Raw genomic sequence first — 27,888 nt, 5'->3', positions numbered from 1 at the left:
CGGTGCAGGTAATGCCTGCAGTGTGGCATTGAGCTAGGTCTCCATCAGCAATTTCTCCTGGCATGGTGTGGCTGGACATGTCTGGGAGAAGCCATCCTGCTCTCAGACAGGGTAAGCATTGCATGGCACCAAGCATCCCGCCATCCTGCTCCGGAACAGGACCGCTCTCAGCTGCACGACAGCAGTAGGAATCAGAGCAGAGCAGGTCTGGCAGCGCTGGAGCTGTGCTGCAGCACTTTGGGTTTTCGCTGCCTTATTTTCACAGCGTGGGCAGCCTGAGCTGTGACCATAATAAAGCAACAGCCAGGGAGCAGAGGTCTCTGGTTTCCTGTACACCTCAGGCTGGCCAGCATAAACACACAACAAGCCTGCACTTCAAACGGGGCCATGCCCATGGCACGTCAGCCAGAGCCCAGCCGCACGCCGAGCCCACGCGAGCAAAGCCACTCAGCAGGAGGCTTCACAGGGCAGGTCCCACGCAGGGAAAAAAAGGCCGGTGCTGGCCAGAACAGCCCCATTGCCCTGCGATTCCCCAGACCCAGCAGGCATCTGCACCTCTGGAACAGTCACCCGTGCCTCTGGGATGTCAGGGATAGTCACTGGGGCACGTATGTGTGCTGTAACTACCCCAGCCTCATGCACGCCCAGGCTGCAGGGTCACAGGTCATCCTCAGACAGGCAGTACCTGGACGGGCACCGGGGAAGGAGAAGCTCCATGCCACCAGCCAGCCCCATGCTGGAGGGGATGCACCCTGTGGCAGTGCCTTCTTCACAGAAATGGTGGGAGGACACTGCAGCCCCCATCTGCGCTCATTTCCAGTCCCCTCAAGGCTCCTCCGTCCATGCGACTGCTCCACTTGCTCCATCCAGGCAGCAATCCAGCAAGGGCGAGCGCATCCAGCAAGCGCATCCAGCAAGGCTGAGGACCGGTGTCTCCGTCTCTTGGCACATCACCATGACACAGCACCTGCACATCAGCATGACACATCTCACTTCGGCTTTGGTTCCATCCCAGCTCCTGAGCTTCCGATCCCAAACTTCGCAGCCTCATCACCCAGTCCGGCAAGTGGGAGCCCAGTTCACGGATGTGGCTTCTCCTGCCCATGAAAGAGCTTAGGGCATCTTCAAGCAGATATCAACAGCAAGTTAGGCAAAGCCATGGACTGAGAGGGAGAGCAACGCACAGCCCATATGGCTCCGGTTCAGCGGGTCCTGCGTGGGTTTGTGATAAGTGTAATATAACCCCCATCAGTCTGCTCATGTGTCCAAGTCTTGGCCTGCCTGGACAAGAGCCGGCAGCTCTCTCTCTGTCCTGGTCTCTGCTCAGAGGACAGGAAGAGGAGAGAGAGGCCCTGCGGTCCCCAGATTCAGTCCTTCTGGGGTGCTGAGAAAGGGACCAGCTGCTGGACAGGAGCAGACTGGGAGATGTGCTTTTGTACACTCCTGTGCCACAGCAGAAGGGGGGAGCTGGGAGGTACGTGGAGGTCGTGATGCTCATCCGAGGCCAAGGATGGAGCAGGGGAAGAGCTGCAATGTCGTAGCTGCAGAGTGCGCAAGTCTTGCTCGCCCTGTGCAGGGAGGTGCAGGGGAGTCCTTCCCTGAGGGCTCCAGGATGCCCACAGCCCCACCAAGCACCCTACTCACCTGTCAGACCCCGCACGGACCCTGCTGAACCTGTCCCTTCTTCACCCAACGTTACATCTCGCTGGCTCTGCTCAGCGCCGGTGGCCCCGCAAGCCCCAGAGCCCCACCGTGTCCCTCGTCCCAGCGTCCCAGCGGGGTGTCTGCCGGCTCCAACCCTCCACGCAGAGAGCTCTGCTCTCGCCTTCCCAACCTCGAGGGTGGCCCCAGCCCCGCGGACCTGGGGGAATCCCCGGATCCGCAGCTCGGCCGGGCTCTCCAGCTCTGCGGCGGCGGAGAAAGCAGCGAGTGCGTGGCTCCCCGCCAGCCCTGGCGCCAAGCAGCCCGGCTCCCGGCGCTCAGCGAGCACCGCGAAGCGATGGGGAAAGCTCAGGGTCTGCTCCCGGGGGAGAACCCACGGCCAAACGCTTTGCTGGAGCCCGCCCAGCTCGGCTCCTTCCAAAGGGGCTGATCCTGCAAGACGCTCGGCATCCCTCAGCTCGCGCCGAGCGGCGTGGGGAGGCGGGAAGGGGAAAGCGAGAAGCCGGATGGAGAAAACCTCTCCCTGCTCAGGACCAGCCACTCCTACATCCTCAGGCTCCCAAAATCCACGTGAGCCACCAGCTAAGGGCAGACAGGAGCAGGCTGGTGGGACTGGACCCCTCCGGCCAAGCACCTGAGAGGCCGCGTGAGCTGAGTCAGGGAGGGACATCCCCAGCCCTGGCAAGGTCCCAGCGCTGGTGGCACAGGCGAGATGGATCCGGCCACATGTGGCTGGCTAGGCGGCCGCCCAGGCCACGAGCGGACGTGCCGCACTGGGCTGTTCCTCGGGCGATGTGGGCACCGAGCCCCAACCGCGGCTGAACCCAACGCCCGTGGCGCAGCCGGGAGCCCCACCTCTCCCGAAGTCCGCTAGTGTAGGGTTGGGCAGGAGGGCTGGGGCGAAGGAAAACACCGTTTTATTACTCCAGGGTTACACAGGAGGTGAAATGACTCACGGGCGTGTTACTGTGGGGTTGCAGAGATAGGCTAGGACGGCGGCAGGTAGCCGGTTGCTGCTGCGGGGTTGCAGAGGCGTGCCAGGATGCGGGCAAGGATCCGTTCGTTATTGTAGGGTTGCAGAGGGGGGCTGCGACCCCGTTTATTCCTGCCAGGCTGCGGAAAGGTCTGTTGTTGCAGGATTACTGGAGCGGAGCTGCGTGGGTGCCGCACGCGCCCGGGGCACGTGACCCTTATCTCCATGCGGGCACCGTGCCCAGGCAGAGAGGGAAACGCTGGGTGCGTACCTGGGCTCCAGCAGTGCCGGCCCCGTCAGCATCCCCCGGGGTGTCCAGTGTGTCATAGGGGGACCCCAGAGCATGCCTGGCCCCAGGTGTGGAGGAGAAATCTTCCAGTGGGTCTTCACCATTTCAGAGTTTCAACGTGGTTTTTTGTCCCTCCAGAAAATTTTCACTGTGATAAAATCGTGAAACGTACAAGGGCAACAACAAGGGCAAGTGCAGGGTCCTGCACCTGGGGAGGAACAACCCCATGCGCCAGCACAGGCTCAGGGCGGACCTGCTGTAGAGCAGCTCTGTGGAGAGGGACCTGGGAGTGATGGTGGACGGCAGGTTGACCATGAGCCAGCATTGGCCTCAATGGCATCCTGGGGTGCATCAAGAAGAGTGTGGCCAGCAGGTCGAGGGAGGTTCTCCTCCCCCTCTACTCTGCCCTAGTGAGGCCCCTTCTGGAGTCCTATGTCCAGTTCTGGGCTCCCCAGTTCAAGAAAGATGAGGAGCTACTGGAGAGAGTCCAGTGGAGGGCTACGAGGATGATGAGGGGACTGGAGCATCTGTCCTATGAGGAAAAGCTGAGGGAGCTGGGCTTGTTCAGCCTGGAGAAGAGAAGGCTGAGAGGGGACCTTATAAATGCGTATAAATATCTGAAGGGTGGGTGTCAGGAGGATGGGGCCAGACTCTTTTCAGTGGTGCCCAGTGACAGGACAAGGGGCAACGGGCACAAACTGAAGCACAGAAAGTTCCGTCTGAACATGAGGAAGAACTTCTTCCCTCTGAGGGCGACGGAGCACTGGAACAGGCTGCCCAGGGAGGTTGTGGAGTCTCCTTCTCTGGAGATATTCAAGACCCGCCTGGACAAGGTCCTGTGCAGCCTGCTGTAGGTGACCCTGCTTCAGCAGGGGGGTTGGACTGGATGACCCACAGAGGTCCCTTCCAACCCTGAACATTCTGTGATTCTGTGATTCTGTATCCATTTCCAAGCGAAAGCAGGTAGCGCAATGGAGCGGTGCTGCACGAGGGGCACGCCAACACCCGCTGAAAGCCGCGACGAGGGACGAGGCGTTTCTCCATCTCAGTGACACACGGCCAGGTTTCGCCCTGCGCCTTCGCCATCGGCCAAACCGCTCTAAAAACGAACCCCCGCAGCAACGCCGCTCCCAGGGGCAAGGGAAACTGAGTCGGGGCGGGACCTCCTGCCTCGACCCCTCGGGGGGCTGGCGGGGGTGGTGAACGCAGGGGGTGCCCTTCACGGATGCGGGTGTCCCTGCGGGACCCCGAGCCCAGCGGGACGGCGAGCCCCGGGAGAAGGGGAAGCGGAGGGTGGACACCGCGCACCCCGGGGGGATGCGGGGAGGGGTCGCGGGTCCGGCGCGGGTGCGGGGGGCGGCTCGCAGACAGGAAGCGTCCCGGGGCGGCGGATTGGCAGCGCCCTGCTCCAATGGGACGGCGGCGGCGGCCCCGCCAGCCCCGCACCGCCCGCCCTCACCGGCCGCAGCCAGACCGGCGCGGGCGCCCCGCTCCCGGCCCCGCTCCCGGCCCCGCTCCGCCGAGCGCCATGGACACATAGCCGCGGCGTCACGCAGGAAGGTAGGGAGCTCCCGGTCCCGCTACTCCCCGTCCCGCTACCCCCCGTCCCGCGTCCTCAACCCCCCCAGCCCCGCGGGGAACGGCTGGCCGCCGCCGCGACGCCGCGGTGAGGGGCGCGGGGCTGCGGGCGGGCTGCCGGCGCCGGGCGGGCAGGCGGCTCCCCCGGCTGCGTGCCGCTCCTACGGGGAAAGTTTTGGGGGGGTGTCTCGCCTGGCAGGGGTTTGCCCTCCCGCTTGCCCCCCGCCTGCACCGGGGTTACCCGGTGCTGCTCCCCCTTCTCTGCCTCCGCCTTGCCCGGGGATGCTGCGGGGAGAGGGGGGATGGACGGGGTTCGCGGGGTGGGATCTTTGAGCCCCCTTCCTCAGCTTCCACAGACGGTCTTCCCGCCTCCCCCCCAGGATACTCAGCTCCCCCCCGTCTACGGCTGGAGTTTTCTGGAGGAAAGCTGGAACAGCACCAGGCAAATCGCCTCCCTGGCAGGGCCCCTCTTCTCCTGGGGGGTCCGGGGAGGGAAAAGCTGCTCCCAATTACAAGAGGCGCGGAAAGAGGCGCTTTCCCATGCGCGGGCACTGGCAGGGCTCTCTGTCTGCCTTGTCCCTCCTTGCCCCGGGACGCCATCTCAGTCACGGCTCCTCCATCCCCTGCCAGCCCTGGGCTGTGCCCACTGCCACCCTCGCAGGCTGGCCGGGTCACCCCCTGCGTCCCCTCCGGGCTCTGGCTCTGGGCGTCAAAGGGGGCCGCGGGGTTGAGCTTGGCTCGGACATCGCTGTCGGCAAACCCAGACCCTGCTGTGGCGGGGCCAGGGGGTGCCTTGGCCGTCTCATTTTCCTTGCGCCTGGTCTCCGTGGGGAGAAACCCGACGCTGCAGCGGCTCGCGGCCGCGTTGCTGTGCCTGAGCCGGCGTTGGATTGACCGGCGTCGGTGGCGCAGCCGGTGCCAAGCCGCCTCGGGTGCCAGGAGGTGCCCGCTGCTTGCAGGCTGCAGCCACGTCTGGCCGCCGCGTTTGCCGGAGGAGGTGGGGTGTTTGCAGTCTGGCTCTGTTTGCGGGAGGGCAGATCGCGGCGCGGTTACGCACACGGCTGCACGGAGCCCACGGCATCCCAGCCCGCGGCGAGGGCAGAGGAGCCGCAGAGCGAGCTGCGAGCTGGTGGGGCTCCTGCGGCACGGATGGGGACACTACATGGCCACGATGTCCCCCCAGCACACGCGCACCCTCTGCTTCACTGACCTGGTCCTTTTTTGGGGGGAGTGAAGGGGGCCACATCTCCTCTCCAGCAACCCGTGAGCTGACCTTGGCAGCTGAAGCGACATGGAGCGGGGGGACGGAGGTTGTGCGCAGGGCTGCAAGAGGCCGGCGGTGGGTGGGCAGGGGATGTGGGGTGCGGCAGGATGATGGGGAGGGGTCCCTGGGCCGAAACCTTGGGGGATGCAGCTGAAGGCAGAGGCTGCCTGCGGGAAGCTGGGAGAAGAGCAGCTCTGGTTTTGCCCTGCCTCCCACTCCATGAAGTTCAGTCTTTTCGGAACCTCGCAGGGAGGGGAAAACTTGATTATATCTGATAAGCCACTTTTTCCCCGTCCCAGAGAGCTGTCCTGGCGGTGGGGGGAGGAGGATGCTTGGCCGAGTGCGGGCCCTGTTTGTGAAGGATGAATGAATGACTCACGGCGTGGCGAGTCTCCCCGCCGTCTTCATCGTGGCAGCAGCAGCGGCGGTTCCCCTTTGTGGCTGCTGGGTTTATCAGGAGCCGTTACGCTGGGTGGGCCCCCCGGGCAGCCCACGCCTGCGTCCCCTAGCCTGCAGGTACCCTGCCTCACATGCCCTTCTCCACTGGCTCTCCTGGACCATTCTGAGTGGGGAAACCCCCACGGATGCTAACGGTGCATGACACCCTCACCTGCCATGAGCTAGCGAAGCACTCATTTCAAGCCCTCTCTTTCCGCTCCACTTTTGTTCAAAGGCGACTCCAGACTCTTCCTGCTCACGCAGGGCTCAACCTCCCTCCGGTTTCCTGCCTAATGCGTTCCTGGAGAGCTTATTCCCCCGTGGGTTTGTGCCAACATTGTGCTTCTAGTTCAAGACCTCTTCTCCCTCTCCGGTGTTTACCCTGCTGTATTTATAGCTTCCTCATTAGGTTAAATAAGCTGGAGGATTCTTGCCTCCTCTTCTCCCGTGGGTTTGGCTCTGGAGGAGAACCCCTCACGAGATGCTGCCCGCAGGAGGGGGCAGGTGCCAGCTTGTGGCTCTGCTGTTCTCCCTTAGGAAAATTTCAGCAGCTCTCCCAGCTTGTTTGCCCCCTTCTTGTTCAGGTGTGGAAGAAGGTGGCTCTGCCCCCGCCAGACGTATCTGAGGATAGAGCTTGGATGGGACGGGAGCTTTTCCCTATGGGGGCTGTGCCGGGGCCTCGTCGGCGTTTGGGATGCTGATACAAAGTCAGCGTCAGGAATTAGCCCTGGGGTGTCTGGGGTGACTCGCTGGGATGTTTAGAGAGCTTTTGGTTTTTCTGAGTGTTCCTGTGGTTACGACAGCATCGCGTGTGTGAAAATCACCAAATCTCTCCAGCCGGGGATCTGGTGACCTTATGACCCGAGTTCCTACCAGAAAATCTCTCTGCATCTCCCGGTGATGGTTTTCTCCTCCCAACCAGGCTGTGAAGGTGGGGAAGGGTGCAGATGCCTTGGAGTTGTGGTTGAGTCGTCTTCTCCAACAGCCAGATTCCCATGTACCATTTCCATGGAAAAAGGAAAATTCCTCTGGAAATTAGAAGCAGGTTTGCCGTGTCAGGGATCAGCATGTTAACAGGAATTATCTCTCATATCTGGCTGCTTCCCAGGTCTCTGAGTCACCCTGGCACAGGAGTGGGACAGGGTGAGCTTCAGGCTCTTTAGGACAGTCACAGCACCCACAGCCCCGGACCATGTGCTGCTCTGTCTGGTACAGGCAGAGGGCTGGGCTGAAAGGTGTGATTCTTCCTTCTCTCCAGTGGTATGAGTCTGGGATATGGAAAAAGAGCCTGGCAAACGTCTCCTCCTGTTGTGTTTGGGGTGGGGGAAGTCCAGGAGAAGAGAGACAAGAAGTATGTCAAGACCTGATTCACCTCCATCCTAGCGGGACTGTGTGCTGTGGAGACATCTGACCAGAGGAGCTTGGGCTTGCTCCAGCGGGATTGGTCCTTACTGGAAAAGGTTACAAGGGATTTCGGAAGGGTCTGGATAGGGGAAGGTCACATCCGCGAGTGCCCTGCTCGTACACATTTCCTGAAGATGCTTTTAGAGAGGACAAGCAGGCTGGAGGGACCTTGGGTGAGACCTGGCGTGGATGTGGGGCCAACCTGTGTGGGTGGCAATGGCCAGGGGACAGCAGGTAAGACCATGCATCGACCAGGAGAGAGGAGGATGCTGAAAGCATTTTGGAAATCAACCTGGGGCTCCCCAGAAGTTTCTCAGCTCTGGTCCCTTCCTCTCAATATGGAGATGGCCGAAATAGAAACAGCCTAATGAAAACAATTATGGACCCGCCGAGATTGCCTTATAGGGAGAGGTGGAAAAGTTTAGGGCTCCTTAATATAATAAAATCCTGACAGTGGAAAGAAGGTCGTTTGGGCATCTTCTGGTTTACCCCACCTCCTAAAGTGAAAACAAGGGATGCTGAGCCTTGTTGAAAAGCCAATGCTGGAGACGCACAATGGGGAAGAGGATATGGGAGAAGGTGCCAGCTTCGGGGGAGCATCACCTCTGCAGCAGCTTGGCGAGGGTCTCCTGACTTCGGCAGAAGGGGACTGTCCCCAGGTTCTGTCCCAGCTTGGGGAGCCCCAAACAAGGCTCAGGGCTGCTGCCCACCATCCTGCTGGCAGCCCTAAGGGGGTGGATGTCCCCGCAGAAGAGCACATGGGAGGCGGTGGGCTGGCACGGCGTCCCTGGAGCCCGTCCCTGCAGGCTGGTGTGGCAGTGCCTGTCCAGCTGTTTCCTTCTCCTTCCTGTGCTTTCACCAGCCCTTTCCTTTGGGACCGAACACCCCGTGCGCTTCATCCTGGCCGGACCGATAGCTGCATCTAGAGCCAGGGGCCTCGCCAGCCCCTCTTTGATGAAGGTCGGCGTGGGCATCGGTGCCTCGCTGCGGAAGGCACGGTTCGGCCCTCACCTTCCTGCAAAAGTGGCGAGACAAAAACAAAAAGTGCCGTCGTGCGAGGTCTCCATCGCGGGCCGGCCCAACACCGTGCCGGTGTTGCGACAGAGCTCCTGACAGCTGTGCTGCAATGGCCCCGCAAAGGTCCCCGGGGATGACTCGGCCGCGGTGGCCCGGCTTGGCTTTGTGAAAGCTGCTGTCACGCAGAGTGCCCGGGCCAGCTGGCGTCTCCCCAGACTTTCTTGCAGAGCCAGGGCCAGCCCCCAGACCCTGGGGAAATCTGCAGGAGCCTTTCCTTTGCTTTCCATGAGTTTTGCCCGAGGCCTCAAGGCTTAGGAGGAGCTGGTGGACCCGACCAGCTATTGCTCCATCCTTGTCTTGCAAGGGCCAACACGCAACCCCAGGGGTTCCTTGGTGCTTTGGCTGCTTTTGATTTTTTTAGCTTCTGTGAGGCTCCCGGGGGGCTGTTTTGTAGCTCCTCAGAGGCTGGTCCACCCCATCCCAGCTTTGAGTTTTGCAGCTCTGTGGATGGAGCGTGGCTGTGCCCAGGCAAGCATCCCTTTTCCCTCAGCGTCCCTGATCCTGCACTCAGCTCCGTTCCACCTCTCCAGCTGGGGCTGTGCCCAGGATCCTTGTACCCCCAGCACACAAAAAACAGTTCAGTGCCTTGGGCTCCCTGGCTGCCATGTTCCCCCTCCCCGCAGAACCGGGGGCAGGTGGTGCATGCAGGGAGCAGGATGCGGCCCCCCGGGTGGCTGTGACCGTACGGGGAGCAGCCGGCATGAACTCCGGAGGGACCAATCTCTGGGAGCATCCTGTTGACACAGCTCTCGGTCTGCTGCATGTCCCCATCCCTCCTTCCCCACTGGAGGCTGCAGATACACGCCGGGCTCTCTGGCGGCTCCGACAGCCGGTCATTTTTCTCCGGAGATGCCTCGGAGGGCTCCGCTCGCCTGACGAGGTGCAGACGTTTGGACTTGGAGTGTTCCGGGAAGAGGAGGCTGAGATGCCCAGGCTTGGATGGAGCAGCAGTGGTGCTCGTGCTGTGCCTGGGACGGGTGAGGAACGTAAGCGAGGCAAGGTCCGTAGGGCAGGTAGACTTGGTTTTCAACCCTGGGTTGCAGCTGGAAGAGCGAGACGGGTGCTGGGGCAGCGTGTCCTGCTGCATCCCCAGACGTTGTCCCCATGAGATGTGTCCCCGATAGGGTGGTTAGTGGCGAGCAGGTCCAGCCATGCACAGAGGATTTTCTTCCTCCAGTGCCCGGAAGGGTCCCTGGGAGCTTTTTTCCCCCAGTTATTTTCCTGATCTAATGTGGGCAGAGGGACCCTGCAGCGGTGTTTAACCCTCCCAGGGTGCACAGGGGACCTCGGCAGCGCTGCCGGCAACATGGCCACTGCATCTCCATCGGCAGCGACTTTTCGGGGATGGCAGCAAACGCCTTTCCACTATCCCTCGCCGCAACCAGGGGAGGGTGGAGCAGAGCCAGAGGCAGCTTTTGTGGCCAGCTCTATGAATTTCCAATTACCAGCTCGCCTTGCCACCGCGCGAGAAGTTCCTGCACCTAATTTTTGGTGAAACGATCCATTTTTCTCAGTAATTTAATAGCGTGGGCAGGCTGCTTGCTGACTGAGAGCCAGCAACCAGCACCGAGGAGCCTGTGTGCCGGGCTGCCGGCCGTAACCACCTTCCCTGGGCGATGCAGGAATGCTGACCTAATAGAAAAGACATTTAAAGAGGAGTTTTGGAGAGCGGCTCGGCTCAGATTTGGCTCAGCACGCGGCTGCCGGCTGCAGCGGGGTCTCCATGCCCCGCCAGGTCCCGAGGACCGGCAGAGAGGACATCCCCAACGGGAGCTGGGCACGGGGGCACGAGCCTTCCCAGCTGCCCGTCGGCACAGCAGCTGCTTTATTCGCTGGAAAAAAAGGCCGTTTTGGGGAGGCCGTCGCAAGTTGTGAGCTGAGGCTGGGTTCAGCACCGGGCTGTGGTTCTCCCAGGGCTGGAAAAGCCGTGGCGTTTTGCTCTGACATTTTCCAAATGAGATGTTTTGATTTTTTTTTTTTAAATTTTATTTTATTCCCCACCCCAAGGTAATGTTTGGAAGCCAAATTTAGCTCGATTTAACTTGAACCATTTTAAAAAAGTAAAACCACTGAAAACTAAACAAGGCCTATCATTTAGAACAAAATGTTTTGGTTTTCATTTTCCTTTTGGCACGAAAAACACAAACTTTTTTTTTTTTTTCCATTTTCCTCTTGACCCACAAACAATTTTATTTTTTTTTATTCCTCCTGGTTGTTTCCCAAGACTCTGTTGTGCGTTGTGGCAGAGGGGCAGGCGAGCCCCTGTGCTGTCGCCAGTGGAACGGGGGTCCCGGAGCGGGTGCTTCCCCGTGGAGGCCAGAGGGATTTTGCAAAGGCGAGCGGGAGCCACTCTTCGTGCTGCCAGCACTGACTCAGCCGGGAGCTCCTTGCAGAAAAGGAAGGCCCCCGGGCGTGGGATTTGGGTCTGTCCTGGGTCTCCAGGGGTGATGCGAGCCCCAGGGCTGAGCCCTGCGGGTACCCGGCCAGGCATCCCCACTGGGAAGGGCGAGCTCTGGCATTGCCTTCTTTCCTTGTTTATTCAGGTTTAAAATTAATCTGACCTTCCCCCGCTCAGGCTTGTGCAAACACAGCGTGTCCCTGAGCAGGGAGCTCCCGCCGGCCCAAGGGGAGCCCTGTCCGTCCCCAGCTCGTGCCATCGCTGTCCCCGCTGGGTGAGGTCCCCGCCAGGACTGGGGTGCCAGGCGATGGTGGGGTGCCCGCTCTCGCTGTCGCTGTGCCAGCCCCCCTCCCAGCAAAGGCACCTCTGGCCGTAAATCAGGGCACGGTTAATCCTCCGGTGCAAGCTGCCAGGAGGCTGGGTGCCCGGATCCGGCGTCTCTGGGCTGGGCGAGGGGTGGGTGGCTCTGATGCCTCCATCCCGGGCAGAAGCCTGCGTGCCGGAGCCAGCAATCGTTCCCCCAGCCTTGACCCACTCCGTTGCCTGCCGACCCAGCCCTGTATCCTCCGTCCTTTGCCAAATCTCAGCTCTCCGCTCTGCCCCAGCCGCACTGGGCTGTCAGCTGGGCAGGGAACAGGGTGAGGACAAGCACCGGGGCCAGCCGTGGTGCAGAAGCAAGCTCCCGACTCATCCACCACCTGATTTTATTTTACTCCCCTCTCAGTGCCTCGCTGCATACCACAGCCGTGCTTTTTATAGCCCCCAGCTGCAGCCTCGGCGTGCTCCCGGCCAGCTCCCCGCCGCGGCCCCGCTCGCTCGATGCCAGCAGCCCTGGCCGGGGAGGGGGGACGGACGACGTCCCCAGGGTCCCCGCGGCGGTTCGGCAAGAGGAGACCGCGGGCTGCGGAGGAAGGCAGATAATTAAACCCTAACCCGGAGCCATGCTCCCGTGCCGTCGGAGGCGTTTAAAGAGCCACATTAGTCACCCCCGTTGCAGCCGGCGCGTGCTGCGTGCCAGGTCGGAGGCAAGCGGCGGTGGCCTGTCCCTCACCGTCCCTTCTGGTGCTGCCCAGGGGGTTTTCCAGCCTGCCAGAGCCACCAGCTCCTTCCATGAGCCAGTTTGCTCTGCCGTGGGGGGTGTCAGCGGACCCCTGCCACCCCCAATCCCCCCGGCCAGGCTTTGGCAGGGTAGCACTGCTACGGGAGAGGTTAGAGGGAGGTTAGAGGTTCCTGCCCACTCCCCATGAGCGCTTTTATGAGTGCCTGGGGCTTGCTGCCGCGCTTCCACGTCCCGCAGCCGTTTCCACGGCTGGGATGCTACTACGGGGTCCGGAAAAAGGAGGAGGAGGTGAGATGTGCGGTTCTGTTGCAAGCTGCATGCCTGGAGCATCCCTCTTGTTGGGATGCAGGGTTTGCAGAGCTGGGGCGGCCAGCCAGCGGGCATCGAGCGAGCATCCTCGCTGGGAAGCAGTGGGGGTGGGGGGCAGCAGCTCCCTCCCCATGCTTTCTCCAGACGTGATTTCACCGCCACAGGGAGGGAGCACAGCCAAGGGACGGGCCCTGCTCGTCTCGACGGCACCCGGCTCGCTTGCCGGGGCGTTAGTCATTTGGGCCGTGGCTAGCGGTGGGGTGTGCCCGGGGTCCCCAGGAGCCGGGGGGACGGGGGGGCTCAGTGAGCTTGCACTTTCAGGATTCTGCCAGGGAAAAGGCAGAGAGATGGAGAGAGGGATGGATGGGGGAGTTCTGGGCTGGCAGCCCACCATCCGCCTCCTCGCTGCTCTGGGGAGGGGGCAGAGGGCAGCGGTGAAGCCAAATGTGCGCTGGGCATCTCCGGCCGAGCAGGTGGAGCTGGGATGGGGCCACCTTTGCTAGTCTGATGCCTGCGGCTGCTCCCCAGCAGCCGCTTGTCAGAGCTGGGCATGGCAGCGTGAAGGCAGAGGAGATGCTGTGGGGAGGCAGCATCCCACTTTGGGGTTGGGTTTGGGGAGGTGGGGGTTTGCGAGCCGCTGGGAATGGGGGGAGACCCCGAGGTACCAGGGAGCCACATGGGACTGTGCCATAGCCCCTTTCTGCAGGCACCGAGGGTGTTGGGTGCCTGGGCCTAATTTTAAACCTTGGCCAAGACCCCGTCCGGCTTCTGCGTCCGGCAGGGAGGCAGGGAGAGGCCAGGCGGTGAAATGCTGGCGGTGCTGCCATGCCAATGCCACAGAGCAGCTGGGGCCGGGCAGCCTTGCAGGGCAGTGAGCAGGGGGAGGCAGGGAGCTGTGAGGGCACATGGAAGGGATGTGCAGGAGTGGGTTTTCTAGAAGCTCCAGCTGTAATTTTAACCCAGTGCGAGTGGCTGCAGCACTGGGGAGGAGCTCCCAAATCTGCTCCCACCCAGAGGTGCTGGGATTTACCCTGTGAGGGTTGGGGTCTTGCCGGCAGCACCCCAGTCCTTGGGTGAGCCGGGGGTGGCTGGGGGAGCTGCGTTAAGGGGGAGCCACTCGCGCTGCCGGCCAGGTGCCGAGCATGCCGGGAGAGGGGAAAGCCTCGGAGACTCGTTCCGAAACAAGGCTGCCCTTTTATTCTCCTTTACGAGTGCATTTTAATATCCACAAACACCCTCCCTCCCCGGGCTGCTGCCAGCAGAGCCTGTATTGCCTGCGCTTGGCCTGCCGAGAAACCCCGGCCAAACCCTGGGCCCCAGCTCAGGGGAGAGGATTATTTTTCCCCCATCGTTTTTTTTTAATGTACGTTTTCAATAGCTCTAATTAGACAGGCTTGAGCCCCAGCCAAGGCCAACACACCTGGGGGAACCTTGCCTTACAGACCGCATCTGCCGTGTCGGGGGCTCTTGCCCTTGCCTGGCCCCTTTGTAGGGGAGGGGGGCTGCTGGGGGGGGGTAGGACCGCTCGCACGCCAAGCCACTGAGCAGCCTCCGCGGAGGAGGAGAGCCCGGTGAGGCGGCGCAGGGAGATGGTGCAGAGGCAGCGGGGGCACCCGGCGGAGCCCCGTCCCACGGCAAGACCCCCGTGCAGCGTGGAGCCGAGGTATCTCCCCCCACCGCCAGCGCTGCAGCGGTGGCACAGGGCTCTGCACCCGCCGGGTCAGGATGCTGCGGGAGGGGGGTACGGTGGGTACCGGAGAGGCTTTTCTCTCTTGGGGTGACAGGAGGGGTGCATCGAGGGCTCGCAGCACCCAAAATCTGTGTGTGCCTGGGGAGGGAGGATGCAGGGGCTCCCCAGCGTGTCGGGGTGTGTGTTGGGCTGTGAGACCACCTACCCAGTGACACCAGTCCAGGGACCTTTCGGGAAAGTGAGCAGGGGACATCAGTGTGCCAGGCCGCCACAATAGCTTGCACTGACAGCCAAATCCGTGCTGGGCTGAGCTTCGGGTGCTTCTTCCCATGACTGCTGGCTTTCCTGTGGGGCTTTTTGGCTGCACTGTTCTCTCTCTGGTTGTTTCAGGGGCCACCCCCGGTGCTCCCGTTGCCAGCGGGCTGGGCAGTGCTGGCACCCCCATGCCAGGGTCCCGTGGATTTCACACCACATTTGTTCCTAGCCAGAGCCAAGAGAGCTCCTGAGAGTCTCTGCTTGCCCACGCTGGGGTCTCACCTCTTCTGGGACTGGGGTGCACACCCTGACAGTGTGTTGTGGGCCAGGGAGGAGCAGCACCTTTGGTGGCATCCAGCATCATGGTTCATCCTGGAGGACATTTCACAGAACCATGGAATGGTTTGGATTGGAAGGGACCTTATAAATCATCTCATTCCAACCCAGCTGCCATGGGCAGGGACACCTTCCACAAGATCAGGAACTCCTCCTCCCTCCCACGCACCATCTCCCAGGGATGTGCAGGGGACAGCACTGTGCCCCCCGCTGCATCCCCAGGGGTGGATGCAGTGCACCATCCCCTCCTTCTCCGTCTGCCCAAGCACTGAGCAGGTGGCATGGATGCAAACTGCCCTCCCAGTTGCCTGGGGTGCCACTGACCGCTCCTCCAAGGAGCTCCAGCAGCTGCTTCACCCTCTCCTTTCCAGCTGGTGCTGCGGAGATGCCGCCTGCAAAGGGGAACACTATGTGCTTTGGGATGCAAACCCCAGACTGGTGCACCCAAGCGCTTTGCACCAGCATCGCCATCTCGGGGCAATAATAACAGCAGCGGCAGCTTAGAATATAAAAAGTAGGATCTGGCCTCACCAGGACGGGCTGGCTCCCTTCAGATGATGGGCTGGGCTGGGGGATTTCACAGGCTGGGATCTGCCTTTCAGTCCCCTCCGGCGAGTTTGCCAGACTGGAGGGTTTCCCTGAGCACAGGGGGGCTTTTGGGCTCAGCGGCTGCTTGTCCTTGGTGCCTCCGGCCGGAGCCAGGGCTGTGCAGAGTGCAGCTCGAGCATTTTGTGAAGCTTTTCGGAGCTGCCTTGGCCTCCAGTCAGAGCAGGCTGCAATGGGAACATTTCGAAATTCTTTTGGACGAGGAAAATTCCACGGGCAGCCCCCCTCCAGAGAAAGTTTGGGATGGCTGAAATGTTTGGAGTGAGAGGCTGCTTGCTTTTGTTTACTCTGAACTATAACATTGGAGGTGGGGGGGGGGACGACGACACAAAAAACACAAAAGGAAAAATAAGAGACAATAGGAGCCTGTAAACAGAGCTGGCCCCGAGCAGGGCCGGGGCGTCTCTCCAGCATCGTAGGAGATGTGTCAGCAGGCTCACCGCATTGCCCTGCTTTCCGACCCAGCTCGGATGCGATCGCACTCAGTCTTTCAGGAGAACTTAGTTGGTGTTTTTTTTTTTTGTCCCCCAGCAGAAAATGAGCTGGTGGGTGTTTTTCCAACCTTCTCAGATCAGGCAAGGCACAGCCCCCATCCCCTTGGCCCTGCGCTGCAGCTCCCAACCTCAACGGGTGGGTGGGCTTCTGCCCCAGCTTTTCGCCACTTCTTGCCACTTCTGCACCTCACCTTGCAGCTTGGGGGCTGACATCTGATTACCCCGGTGCAAGGCAGGTCCATGGATGCTGCCGCAGCGAGGTGTTTCCCCATCCTCCATCCCTGCCCTGTGCCTTGCACCCCGCTGCATCCCCTGAGCAGCCTCCCCTTAGCACAGCAGGAAGGGTTGCCTCCAAGCCTGGAGAAGACAACCCGTGGTTATCCCACCAGGTGCCGGAGCCTGGCACCAGCATTCCCACATGACACATTGCTGGGGCTCTGCAACTGCCATCGTCTCCCCATGCAGAGACACTGCCGGTGGGCTGCAAAGGGTGAATGGGCCACCCTTTGGTGGTGGCTTTATTTGGCCTCCCAGGTGGCCCTTAATGACACCTGAAATCCCTCTCTGGCCCAAAAGGGGTTTTGTTTTGCAAAAGGAGTGACAGCAGATTGCTAGCTGGGGTAGCGTTTGTGGCGTGGTATGGTGAGCTGTTTGTGTTGGCCCTGCTGCCCGGCAGCGTTTTGGCTGACCCGGGCGCCTTCGTGCCTCGGGGATGGAGCTGAGCCTGATGGCTCCCAGGCACTGGCCAGCTTTGGAGCACGGGGAGGGATGGGGCGAGAGCACCGGGCAGGGGGATGCTGTGGGGCCCCTCTCCTGCTCGGGGTTCCCAGCTCCAGGCTGGAGTTCATTGGGAGCATCAGGAGGAGCTGGGCTTACGTGAGGCACTCATATATATGTATATATCTGTATGTATGTGCCCAACATATATGGATGCATGTACTCTTCTATCAGCTCCAGGGCCAGCTTATGCAGGGAATTTGTTCTGGTGGGTGCAGATGGAGGGGTGAAATGCCAGGGTGCAGGCTGGCACCCGGCTGCTCTGTTATGCCAGTAGCTGCGGGTTCACCAGAACCTCTGCTGGACTGGGTTGAGGCCGGGAGCAGAAAAATATCCCAAATCCTAAAACGTTCCTGGGACAAGAAAAGCCTTTCCCACCCTGTTCTAATCACAGGGTGGGCCAGCTCCCTGCCAGTGGGTCCCACCCGTGTCCCTGGATCCGGCACCATGCCTGTCCCCATCCCGTGACCATGTGTGAGAACCGTGGGGATGCAGACCCCCACGACTCCATCCCTCTAGGTCCTAAGGATCATCTCCAGGCTGTAGAGAAACCCACCAGCACTACAGCTACAGCACCAGTGGGTTTATTTACAGCCGGGAGATTAGGAATTTATCCAGCACATGGCTTCAGAGGGGGAGTGTGGGGTTGGGGACAGAGAGGGGGGACCCCTTCTCTCCCCTCTGTGAATGCAATGTTGCCAGCTGGCGTGGCGTCAGGGCTGCTGGCTGCTAACAGAGCCCTTGCTGTTTTGGCCCTTGCCGATGCCTCCGGTTACAACTGGGAGCCAGAGACTTCTCCTTCCTGCAGGATGGAGCAGGGGAGGGCGGAAATCGGGGTGTTGGGGTGGGAGTTTCCCAGCCAGGGTAAGAGCAGAGCCTGAACTCCATGAAGCTGCTGGCATGCTGAGGTGTGAGGTGGTCCCCCCAGCCCCTCCAGCACTGCATCCCGCTAGCAGTTACTGGCCCCATGGAGGAGAGAGGTGACCCTCAGGATGTGGTGGGGGGTTTGGGCTTGGCTTTGGATGCCGGTGGGTCTGCGGTCAGCTGGGCATCACTGGGGGATGTGGGGGGGTGTTGGTCTGGGTTGGATGGAGATGTGCGTTGTACTTGGCTGTGGAAATGAACTGGTTCCCTGGGTGGTGCTGGGGTTAACCCTGTGTTTGGGCTGAGCTGGGTTAACCCCACTTCTGGGCTGAACTGGGTTTATCCCCACATTTGAACTGTGCTGGGGTTAACCCTGTGTTTGGGCTGAGTTGGAATTTAAGCTCACATTTGGTCTGTGCTGGGTCCGACTCCACATTATGGCTCAGCTGGGTTTAACGCCACTCCTGAGCTGAGCTGGGCTTAACCATATATTTGAATTGCACTGGATTTAACGCCAAGTTTGGACTGCACTTGATTTAATCCCACTCCTGGGTTAAATTGGGTTTAATCCCACTCCTAGTCTGCGAGGGATTTAATCCTGCTTCTGGGCTGCGTGGTCCCGTGTTTGGGCTGCCCTGAGTTAAGCCCCACGCTGGGGCTGTACTGGGTTTAGCCCCACATTCAGGCTGCGCGTGGGGCTTACTGGACTGCACTGCCCTCACAGGGAAAGATTGTTTTACTGGTTTAACTGGGGCGATTCCAGTGTGCTGGGATTGCACTGGCTGCAGTTGTCTGTGCGTGTGTGCTGGCTCACCTCAGCCTGGCGCGGTCCCCCCCAGCAGGCATGGGAGCCCATGGGTGCTCGGCACCCCACTGAAGCGGTGCAGAGGAAGGGAGCCATTTTTGAGGTCCACAAGGCACTGGAGGAGCAGGGGAGGGGGAGCAGGGCTCTCCTCTTGTTCCCGGGGAGCATCACCCCAGCAGTGCCCAGGGAGGGTGAGGAATTGCCTCCGGGTGCTGCTGGTGGTCCTGGGGACTGTCCGGTGGCCCTGAAGGTGGTGCGGGACGTGCTTCCCTCCCTGCCAGCACCCATTGCTGGACTTTCTCCAGGCACCCAGTGGCTGGGAGGGTACCGGTAGTTTTTAGGGGACAAGGGTGGCTGGTGGGGGGGACAGTCCCAGCTGCACGGTCGATGCTCCTCCTGCCCCGAAGGTGTGTGTTGGTGCAATGATGCCGGAGCTCACCAGTGCCTCGGGAGTGGGATGCTGCTGGGTTTCTGGGCAGATCAGCAGCCACGGGGACGGCCTCAGGCCATGCCACGGCTCCTCGGAGCAGCGCACAGTGCTTCTGCAGAGCTGTCAGGAGGAGAGGGGGTTAGCAGCACACTGCACTCCAACCCTGCAGGACAGCAAGAAGGGGGAGAATTCCTGCTGCTTCGAAATGCCACCGCCCTTGGCCGCGGGACTGGTTTCCCACAGTGGGCACTGGCAGAGAGGAGGATCTGGGGCACGGGGCCAGGGATGCTCCCCATCTCAGAGGCAGGAGTGCAGCGTGTTGCCTTCTCCAGGGCGTTAGAGCCAGCCAACATCAGGCATCGCCTGTTGCAGAGCAGCTTTTTGCAGGTGGTCGATGCCGGCAGGGCCCAGCACGTGGTGGGCAGAGCTGCCGAGTGCTCTTGGGTTGTTTTATTTGCCACATCTCCGTTGCAGCGATCCTGCCCCGGACCACCCCGGGGAGAGGTTAGGAGGAACCCCAGCTTTCTGTGCTTGGTGGAGAGCATCCTGTGTCTCCCTGCTGCCATCTTCAGCATTGCGGCACAGCATCATCTGCTTGGGTACACCCCCCGCCACCACCCCCGGCTGTGCCTGCGGCTCATTCTCTTTGAAGAGCGACTTCAAATGAAGCAAAGCAAAAAAAAAAAAAAAAACCAAAACCCACTGTCTTTTAAATCGCTGAGCGCAATGGAAAGTTGGCCTCCCCCAGGAATCTGTGCCCAGCTTTGCCAGGCCACAGCAGGGCATGGCACCGAGTGGCTGTGCCGGGGGGACTGCCGCACCCCACGTGGGCATCGGTGCCGGTGCACATGGCTGTGACTGTGGGGGATGTTTTGGCTCGCGGTGTTTCAGCTGGGATGCAGGAAGGGGCTCATGGCAGGATTTGTCCCCGCAGCTCCATGAAAACTTTTGGGTGAGCTCAGCTGATGCCCGGTGGGAACGCAGGGTTGGTGCAGGGCAGAGAGTGGCACTTTGAGTTCCTGACTCGCACCCGTGGGTCCCAGGCACAGCCTGGACACCCTGGCCGCACCGGTGATGAGAGCATCCCGTGCTGGGGGAGCAGAGCCCAGCATCGCTGCACTCCCTGCTGGGGCCAAGCCATGGCCGCAGGCTGGGCTGGGTCCCTCTGCCCCGGCCATGGCCGCGGGAGGTCACCCAGCCCCGGGCAGGCGACAGACGCCTCTCGGGCCAGGATCAGCGTGCAGGGAGGAAGAAAAGCTCCGATTGTTCCCTCTGTCCTGGCTTGGCTCCAGGACCACTGTTCTGGGACTCCCCGTCCCCAGGATGTGTCACCACTGGTGCATGCATAGAGGGATGCTTTCTCCGCCTGCGTGGCCGTCCGTGGGGATGCAGAGCCACGAAGGAAGGTGGCCTGGCAGCGTGGCAGCGTTCGTTTGCACGCCTGTTTCACCCTCAGCGAGCGAATTTGGTTGGAGAAATTAAGGGGATCCTTTCTGGGCAGGCTGTTTTGCAGCTCTGCCTGGCTCGGAGCGCCTGGCCCCTTGCCACACCACTGCACCCGGGGCGGGCAAGGGCTCCGGGTCTTCCCCCACTCTGCGGCTCCTTCCTCTTCTGTTTGTGGCCTTCGGGCGGGCGAGGAAGGGCTTGCCCTGTTTCTTCTATCTGCGGTGATGCTCGGTCTAGGTTAGGTTTTGGCAGTGCTCAGGCAGGTCATTTACTAAGCCAGTGTGTGTGTCTGGGGGGGCTTGGTGCTGCCTTCCCCCGTGCTGCACTGGCAGGGGTGGGCAGCTGCCCAGAAGAGCCCCTCCAAGGCTGGGGAGCTCATGGGGTGCTGGGGTGAGGGTGGGGAGCGCTGAGGGACCCCGGGACAGAGGGTGCTGAAGGGTGGGAGGATGTGGGTGGCCCTCAGGGTGAGCGGTGGGAGACCGCTGGGCCGTCACCATGGCAGTCAGGGGTTGGGATGCAGCTGGGGACAGGGTCTGCGGAGATACCCCCTGCCACCACATAGGGGTCTGAGTAGCAGTGGTGGCTGCAAATCGTGCTGTGCCCCCAGCTCTTCCCTTGTGCCTTCAGACAAAGATGCCTTTCAGCATCGTGACTTCAGGGTCATTTTTCCAGACTGGCCTTGAACCAGTCAGCGGCCCTGAGACCTGGCAAACTCATGTCAGCAGTGAACCAGCACCTGGACGATATCCCCTTGCCACAGAGTGGCACAGTGGGCGGTGGGTGCGGCAGCTCTGCCTTCACCCTGTCCAGCATTTGGATGAAAACCCAGGGCAGTCAGGAGAAGAAATGGTTTTGTTTTAAAACTATTGCTCTGTCTCCACACTAACACACTCTCCCTGCTCCCTGACCACCACCAGCACCATCCCCTTAGCTCTGGCCCACATGGTGTTTGGAGTTATTTTTGGTTGCTGCTTTTATGTGTATTTTAAGTCTTTTTTCTTTTTTTTCCATCATCAAAATATTTTACTTTCGGGCCAAATGTTCCCGGTTAGTTACCAGCATAGTTTTGGCAGAGGCCTTTTAACTAATGTTTCTTGGGAACGTTTCTACAAGTGGTTTGGTAGGAAAAGCTTATGACAGTCTCATGAAATTATTTACATTTGGGGCTTGCATTTGAAGCTGCCTGGGGTATTCAGGACGGGGCTGATGTGGGGTGCCGCACGCCTTCCTCCCTGCACTTTCTGGGTTGCAGCGCATCACCTTGTAGCTCTTGTTTTCTTCGCCACACAGTTTTGTCTGCGGCCATGGGCACCTGCCCGCAGGAGAAGAGCTGGCAGCTGCTCCAGGGTACCTTTCCAGGGCTGCAGCATCCCTCCCCTGAGCATGCCCCCTCGGCTCTTGAGCCCAGGAGACCCAGGGGGATGTGGATTTATATCTGCGAGCTGCAGCCTGCGCTTGGGGCTGGAAGGGAGCTCACTGCCTCCCATGCCCCTGCTTGCCTGCAGCCGGGAGCAGAGCCTGACAATACGGGTGTAAATAGGCAGGTCTGCCAGTTTGAGAGGTGGGCAGAGGTGGTCTTCCAGGGAGAAATTATTCGTCTGTCTGTGCCTGCTGGGGCAGGCAGGGCTGGCTGACGGGGACAGTGTGACACTGCTGATGGGGATGGCATGATGCTGTCCAGGATGGATGCCCTGGGGTGATGCTGGCTGGCCCAGGGTGATGCTGGCTGGTATGGACAGGGTGACAGTGGCTGATACATGCAGTACTATGCAGGCTGGATTGGACACCTCAGGGCAATGCTGGCTGGGATGGGCAGGGAGACGCTGACTGGCACAGACAGGGGTGGGGAGGCCCGGGTGTGTGGCTGGGATTGACCCATGGAGAGCTGGTGAACATCCCTTCCTCAGCATTCCCCCATTGGTGATCTCTGAGTGGGAGGAAAGGATTTCAGGGCCGTTCTCCCTGGGCCCAGAGACCCCAAATGGCCCAGACCTGCACAGACCAGCCCTGCAGCGGGTGTGAGGATGGGCAGTGACCTGGGACACCCAGCCAGCCCTGCTCTTAGTGCGGCCTGAGCTCTCACAGACCTTCTGTCCTGGCTGTGTGAGCCTGTTGGGATTAATTGCCATCTCCTGCTGCATAAAAAAAGCCCAGAGTTTCTGCTCGGTCACTTCCCACTCCAGCTGCACCAGCACAGGTCTCTGGACCACCCCGGGGCTGGGAGCCAGCCAGGGCTCCAGGCACAGGACTGCAATAGCAAAGAGCCCTTAATCCCGCCAGCCCACGCCGCCCCAAGCTGCCTGTCAGTCTTTGCCCTTTGCATCCCCGCTCCAGTCACGGGGACTTCTTGGCAACCAGGGACTGACACAGACCCTGCCAGCCGTCCTGACTGCGGTCCCAGCCGTACGGTCCACATGCTGTCCCTGGCAGGATGGGTTGAGAAGAGGGAGAGATGCAGGGTCCGTGGTTCTGCAGGGATGCTCTGGGCTGTGGATGCTGCTGGCTGCCCCGTTGCAGGGGATAACGCCGGCTCCCTCCCCGCTCTGCCTCCTCCAGATGCGCAGTCCCATCCCAGGCCTGGGCAGGGTGATGGTGTTCCTCGCAGCAGCTCTGGCGTCAGCCTCCCTCGCCATCCCCGAGGGCTGGGGAGAGGAAGGTGAGCCTCCCCGAGCCCCCCGCGCAGCCCCCGTGTCCCAGGCGTGGGGATCCCGGAGGCACCCCATCCCCCCAGGCAGGCACAGACCTACCAGAATCGGGGTGTACACAAAACGCAGCCCCGTGGCGATGGGTGTCCTCTGGGCACCTCCACCCTGCAGCCCCATTGCCCAGCCCCAGCTGGGACCAGTCCTTCCCAGTCCCCCATGGTGGTACCTGCATGAAGCACGACCCCACCGCCAGCGCCCAGCTCCTGAGGGGGATACAGCTGCTGGCATGGGGTTGGGTGGGGTGCTAACACCCATCTGGGGCTGTGTGTCTGTCCCTCCAGGTGTGCAGTACGGACAAGTGGGGACAGATGTGACCCTGTCATGTGCCGGTGCCCGCACCGGGTAGGTCTTTTCCATGCACGCCGGGGGATTTATCCGACGGGGTGGTTTACAGGGTGGGCCTGAGGTGACCCCGCGGTCCCCATCCTCTAACGCTGCCCGCCTGGTCTCTCCTCGCCAGCTCGCCGGTGCAATGGAGACGGGCGGGTGCTGCGGTGCTGCCGGAGGGCTCGGCCGTCCATCAGGGAGACCTGGTGCTGCCACACGCCGGCTTGGCCGCTGCGGGGACCTACAGCTGCCACGGCGAGGACGGTGGCCTCCTGCACACCCTGTCCCTGCGGCTGGGCTGTGAGTAGCGTGTCTGCGGGCTGGGGTATGCTGAGAGGGGACTTTGAAGTGACATGTGAGGGCCCTTGCTAACCGTCGCTTTTCCTTGGACCCCAGACCTGCCAGGGGTCCCCTTTGTGTCCTGCAGAGCATCCGACTATGAGAACTTCTCCTGCTCCTGGACCTCCACTGTGGAGACCTTCCTCCCCACCAGATACATCACCACCTACAGGTGATGTATCCCTAGAGGGCATGGGCTGGGGGTCTACAGGGTGACCGCTGGGTCCCAGCCAAGGATAACTACCAAATCCTGCTGGCCATCTACCCCACCCCCTAGGTTCACCTCCTACCCCAAGGACCAGGCTGCACCCCAGAGCAGGTCATGTTTTGGGGTGAGCAGTGCACCAAGCATTTGCCTGCTCTGAGGGGGGGGCCCCCGGCAGCACTGGGGGGCCGGCACAGGCAGGCTCCCTCCCTTCCGACAGCTTTGCCAGCACTGGAGGGGCTCTAGAAGAGAAGCAGGTCATCTGCAAGCCACCGAGCGCTCCGGCATGCTTCAGGATGGGAGGGGCCCCGGCAGCATCGCTGCTTCTAATTATCCCGGCAGGCCAAATTAGTGGGCTGCTTTGAAGTCAGGCGGAGCTCGTAAAGTACAGCCTTGCTGAGAGCGGATGGAGCAGGGGGTTGGGGGTTCAGCTCGGTGTGGACTGGGCTCTGGGAAGCAGGGGGCTTTGGGGGCCATAGGGTGAGGGTGAAGGTGAAGCCAGCTGCTGGGGAGCTTTTATCAGTGTCCCTGTGCCTTTGCTGCTGCTGCTGCACGATGAACCCTTGGGTGGGCAAGGGGGGGTCCTTCCTGGCCACCCCACTGCCTCATTCCCCTGGGACCCTCAGCTTCTGCTGCCAGGCTGCTCATCAGCGGGGCTGGGCATGGCTTTAGCTCCATCCCCTCTGCCGTGTCATCTGTGTGCTTTGATGTGGGAGCAGGGGGCTGCTCTGCAGTGCGGAGACCCCTGTTCGTCACCTGGGTCATGGTGGTGTTGGCTTCATGCTGTCCCCTCGTCCTCACTGTCTGCTTTTCTGTCTCTCTTCGTGGCAGGAAGAAATCACTGACAGGTGAAGAGAAGCGGAGGTAGGACTGACTCCCACCCCGGTCCCACTCCCTGGGGTCTGCCCCTCATCCCAAAGGTTCTGCCACTGTCCTCAGCGGGGTCCCAAAGCAAAGGCTGGGTGTTCCCATGGTGTAACCAGCTCCCCAGGCCTAGGACCCTATGCCCCAGGGGAGGGACCTTCCCAGGAGGGACGGTGGGACTGGGATGGGTGTCACTTCAGTCACTCTTGGAGGGACATGCTGGGTTCTGGAATGGTGAGGGCAGCTGCTGGACCCTGCCTGAGCTGTGACAGGGGCTGCCTTCTCCACCAGGCTCTTGGCATGGAGGTCCCCCACATGCCACAAACTTGGTAGCACCAGGAAACTATGCATGGTGGGGGGGGGGGACAGGTCACCACCCTGCCTCCCCATCTTCAGGAACAAGAACGGGCACATGGGGCCATGCCTGCAGGATCCATCCCGCCCTGGCACCTGCACCGTCCATGGGTCGGAGTTCTGGAGCTCCTACCGCCTGAACATCACCGAGGTGAACCCCCTGGGCTCAAGCTTCCGCCTCCTTGACATCACCATGCAGGCCATCAGTGAGTGTCCATCTGTCATCTGTCTGTCCCAGCATCTGTCCATCACCCAGGCATCCAGCCCTGGGTGGCAGCGGGGAGTCCAACACCCTTCCGCATGGCAGTCTGGTGTGACAAGGTCTCCCCATCCCGTCCCATGCAGTTAAACCGGACCCTCCAGAGGGCTTGGTGGTGGAGCCCATCCCTCGGGCCCCACGGCGGCTCCTCGTGAGCTGGAAGTACCCCTCCTCCTGGCCCAAGGAACCCCACTTCCAGCTCAGGTTTCGGCTCCAGTACCGGCCCGTCATCCACCGCTCCTGGTCCGTGGTAAGCAGTGGGCGAGGAAAGGCGAGAGTGGGCACGGGGGCAGCAAGGGTTGTCCCTGCCTGCCTCACAGCTGCCCTCTGCCCGGTGCAGGTGGAGACGGTGAACCTGTCCGAGGTGATCACCGATGCCTTCGCTGGGCTCGAGCACGTGGTCCAAGTCAGCGCCAAGGATTTCCTGGATGCGGGGAACTGGAGCGAGTGGAGCCCTGAGGCCCGGGCGACGCCGGTCAGAGGTGCGAGGGCGACAGGCTGCAGACCCCAGCAGCCCTACCAGGTTGTGCCGTACCTCCCCGAAGTCCCTGCGGCGTGCTGGGCTGCCCTCCTCCAGCCCCTTCCCCACGGCATCCATTCCCCCAGATATCACACAGAGCAAGTCCCAGCTCCTGGGGTCCCTCAGAGTTGACCCAAAAAGCTGGTCCCGTGCACCATGCAAGAACTGGCCTCATGGTGGGGAGCAGAGCTGCAAGGGGGCAAAGCGTCTCCCAGCCCCACGGCAGCTTGCAGCCATGCTGCTGCCATTTGGAGGTGGCCTTGGGGCAGAGTGGGGCTGCCACAGCACCAGTAGCACCCCGAGGACACCCCTGGGCTTGTGGGACCCCCGGGGCAGCAGGGGCACCCTTCTTTGCTTGTCTACGTGGGTCCCTGGGATGCTGCCTGTTATTTTGGGTGGGTGATTCCCATCCTCTCTGTCCTTCCAGATCCAGCCACCACGGCGAGTGAAGAAACCACTACAGACACCAGCCTGGAAAGCCTGGCTGAGGAGCCCTCCCAGGCTCCTAACCCTGAGCCCATCAGTGAGTAGAGATGGGGGTGGCAGGCAGGAGCAGGGACTGCGCGCAGCCACCTGCCTGCCCTGGGCACGTGTGGCTGAGAGTAATGGGAAGGGTCTCTTGCCCCATACCCATGTGTGGCTGGGGTGCTGGGTGTGCAGGAGCGTGCAATAGGGTCCCCTGGGTGCCGGAGGCTGTGGCATCCCTTGGCCGTGACAGCCTCTCTGTCCCAGACCGCAGCGACCCCCTGGAGAAGATGGCCGTCCTGGTGTCCCTCGGGATCTTTGCCTTCTTCGTCCTGGCCGCTGTTCTCGTCATCACCATCCTCATCTGGTAGGTTGGGTTTTGAGAGGCAGGGGTCTGCATGATTGCTGTCTGCATCCCACTCTGGCCCCTGAACCCTCAGCATGGGGTGGCCCATGTCCCCCCAGCCCCTGCTCTGGGGTCCCTGCTCAAACAGACTTGATGCCAGCCCCGTAAACTGGTTCATGCTCCCCTTGCCCCCGTGCCACATCCGTGCTTCTTCCCCGCACACGCCTCCAAATACGGTACTGCCCAGCTTGCCTGGGGTCATTCTGATGGTCCCACATCAATGGAACCTGTATGCCCCGAAGATGCTGGTGCTACTAACGTTCCCCCAAATGCTCTCATGCTCCAAAGTCAGTGCCGAGGCCCCTCCATATGCCTTTTGCCCCTGGGAGTCCTACTCCCAGGCACTGCCCGCTGGTCCTGTCCCCGGGTCCCCTCTCATCCTGCCACAGCTGGGCTCTCCCTACCTTGCTGTGCCTCTGCTGTCGGTCCTCTGTCCCCATCCCAGCCCTGCTCTATCTGGTCACTGGCTCCTGCTGTAGCCCTGGAGCTGACCCGCTGGAGTGGCTGTGCTCAGCTGGGCACAGCTGGATGGAGATGCAGAGCGAGATCACGAGGGATGTGGGCAGTCCCGGTGCCCAGGGGAGCTGCTTGGGGTCCTCAGTCACTGCTGCTCTGTCCTCAGGCTCCGGGTGAGGAGACACAGCAAGGACAAGACCAAACCCCACAACTTCTTGGTTGCTGCCACCCACTTGAAGGCACTGCCGAGTGAGTCGGGGTGCAGGGGGTGTAATGGAGGGAATGCGGGGGGGGACGGGACAGGTCAGTGCCCCCCCCGACCCCCTGCCCTCTCTCTTGGCAGAAGCCCAGATCCTGTAGTGAGCCCTGGCCGATCCCTGCACCCGCTCACCCACGCGTGGGACGTGATGCCACTGCCGGCCCCCGAGGACCCCACGCCTCCTGGCTCGCCCCGTGGACATTGCCAGAGCCCCTAGCACTCTGGGGGTGCAGGACGGACCCAAAGGAGAGAGGCTGTGCTCCCAGGAGCTTTGGACTGCCCGTGCCCACCAGGAGCACCTCGGACTCGGGGCGACGGGCCAGGCCCACTGCCGGGCGCTGCTGAACACATGGGGATAAGACGCTGAGCCAGCTCAAATTCACTGTCCGGTGTTGAGGGGAACGGCGGGTGCGAGCTCCCGGGGGTGCCGGGCATCAGTGGGTGGGAGATGCTGAGCCTTGCCCGTCACCCCCCGGCAGCAGGCAGAAGGGACCCCCACATCCCTCTGCCCCTCGCACCCGTGCTGTGGCTGGATGGAGCAGTGATGCCAATAAAGGGGATAGCGTTGACACTA

General features: G+C 61.5%; 1 protein-coding gene across 1 annotated transcript; it reads left to right on the top strand.

The window, feature by feature from the left end:
• The first annotated feature begins 4,399 nt into the window (after positions 1–4,399).
• IL11RA (interleukin 11 receptor subunit alpha) lies at positions 4,400–27,888 on the top strand. Its single transcript, XM_075410638.1, has 13 exons — positions 4,400–4,484; positions 22,712–22,811; positions 23,142–23,202; positions 23,321–23,487; positions 23,584–23,698; positions 24,563–24,595; positions 24,992–25,155; positions 25,295–25,458; positions 25,549–25,690; positions 26,156–26,251; positions 26,461–26,560; positions 27,222–27,304; positions 27,399–27,888. The coding sequence occupies exons 2-13, from the start codon at positions 22,712–22,714 to the stop codon at positions 27,413–27,415; spliced, it is 1,242 nt and encodes a 413-aa protein (XP_075266753.1). The 5' UTR covers positions 4,400–4,484; the 3' UTR covers positions 27,416–27,888.

This window comes from Opisthocomus hoazin, chromosome Z (genome assembly GCF_030867145.1).
Source record: "Opisthocomus hoazin isolate bOpiHoa1 chromosome Z, bOpiHoa1.hap1, whole genome shotgun sequence".
Lineage (NCBI taxonomy): Eukaryota > Metazoa > Chordata > Aves > Opisthocomiformes > Opisthocomidae > Opisthocomus > Opisthocomus hoazin.
Note: the sequence above shows the minus strand (reverse complement) of the source record. Positions and strands in the feature narration are given on the sequence as shown.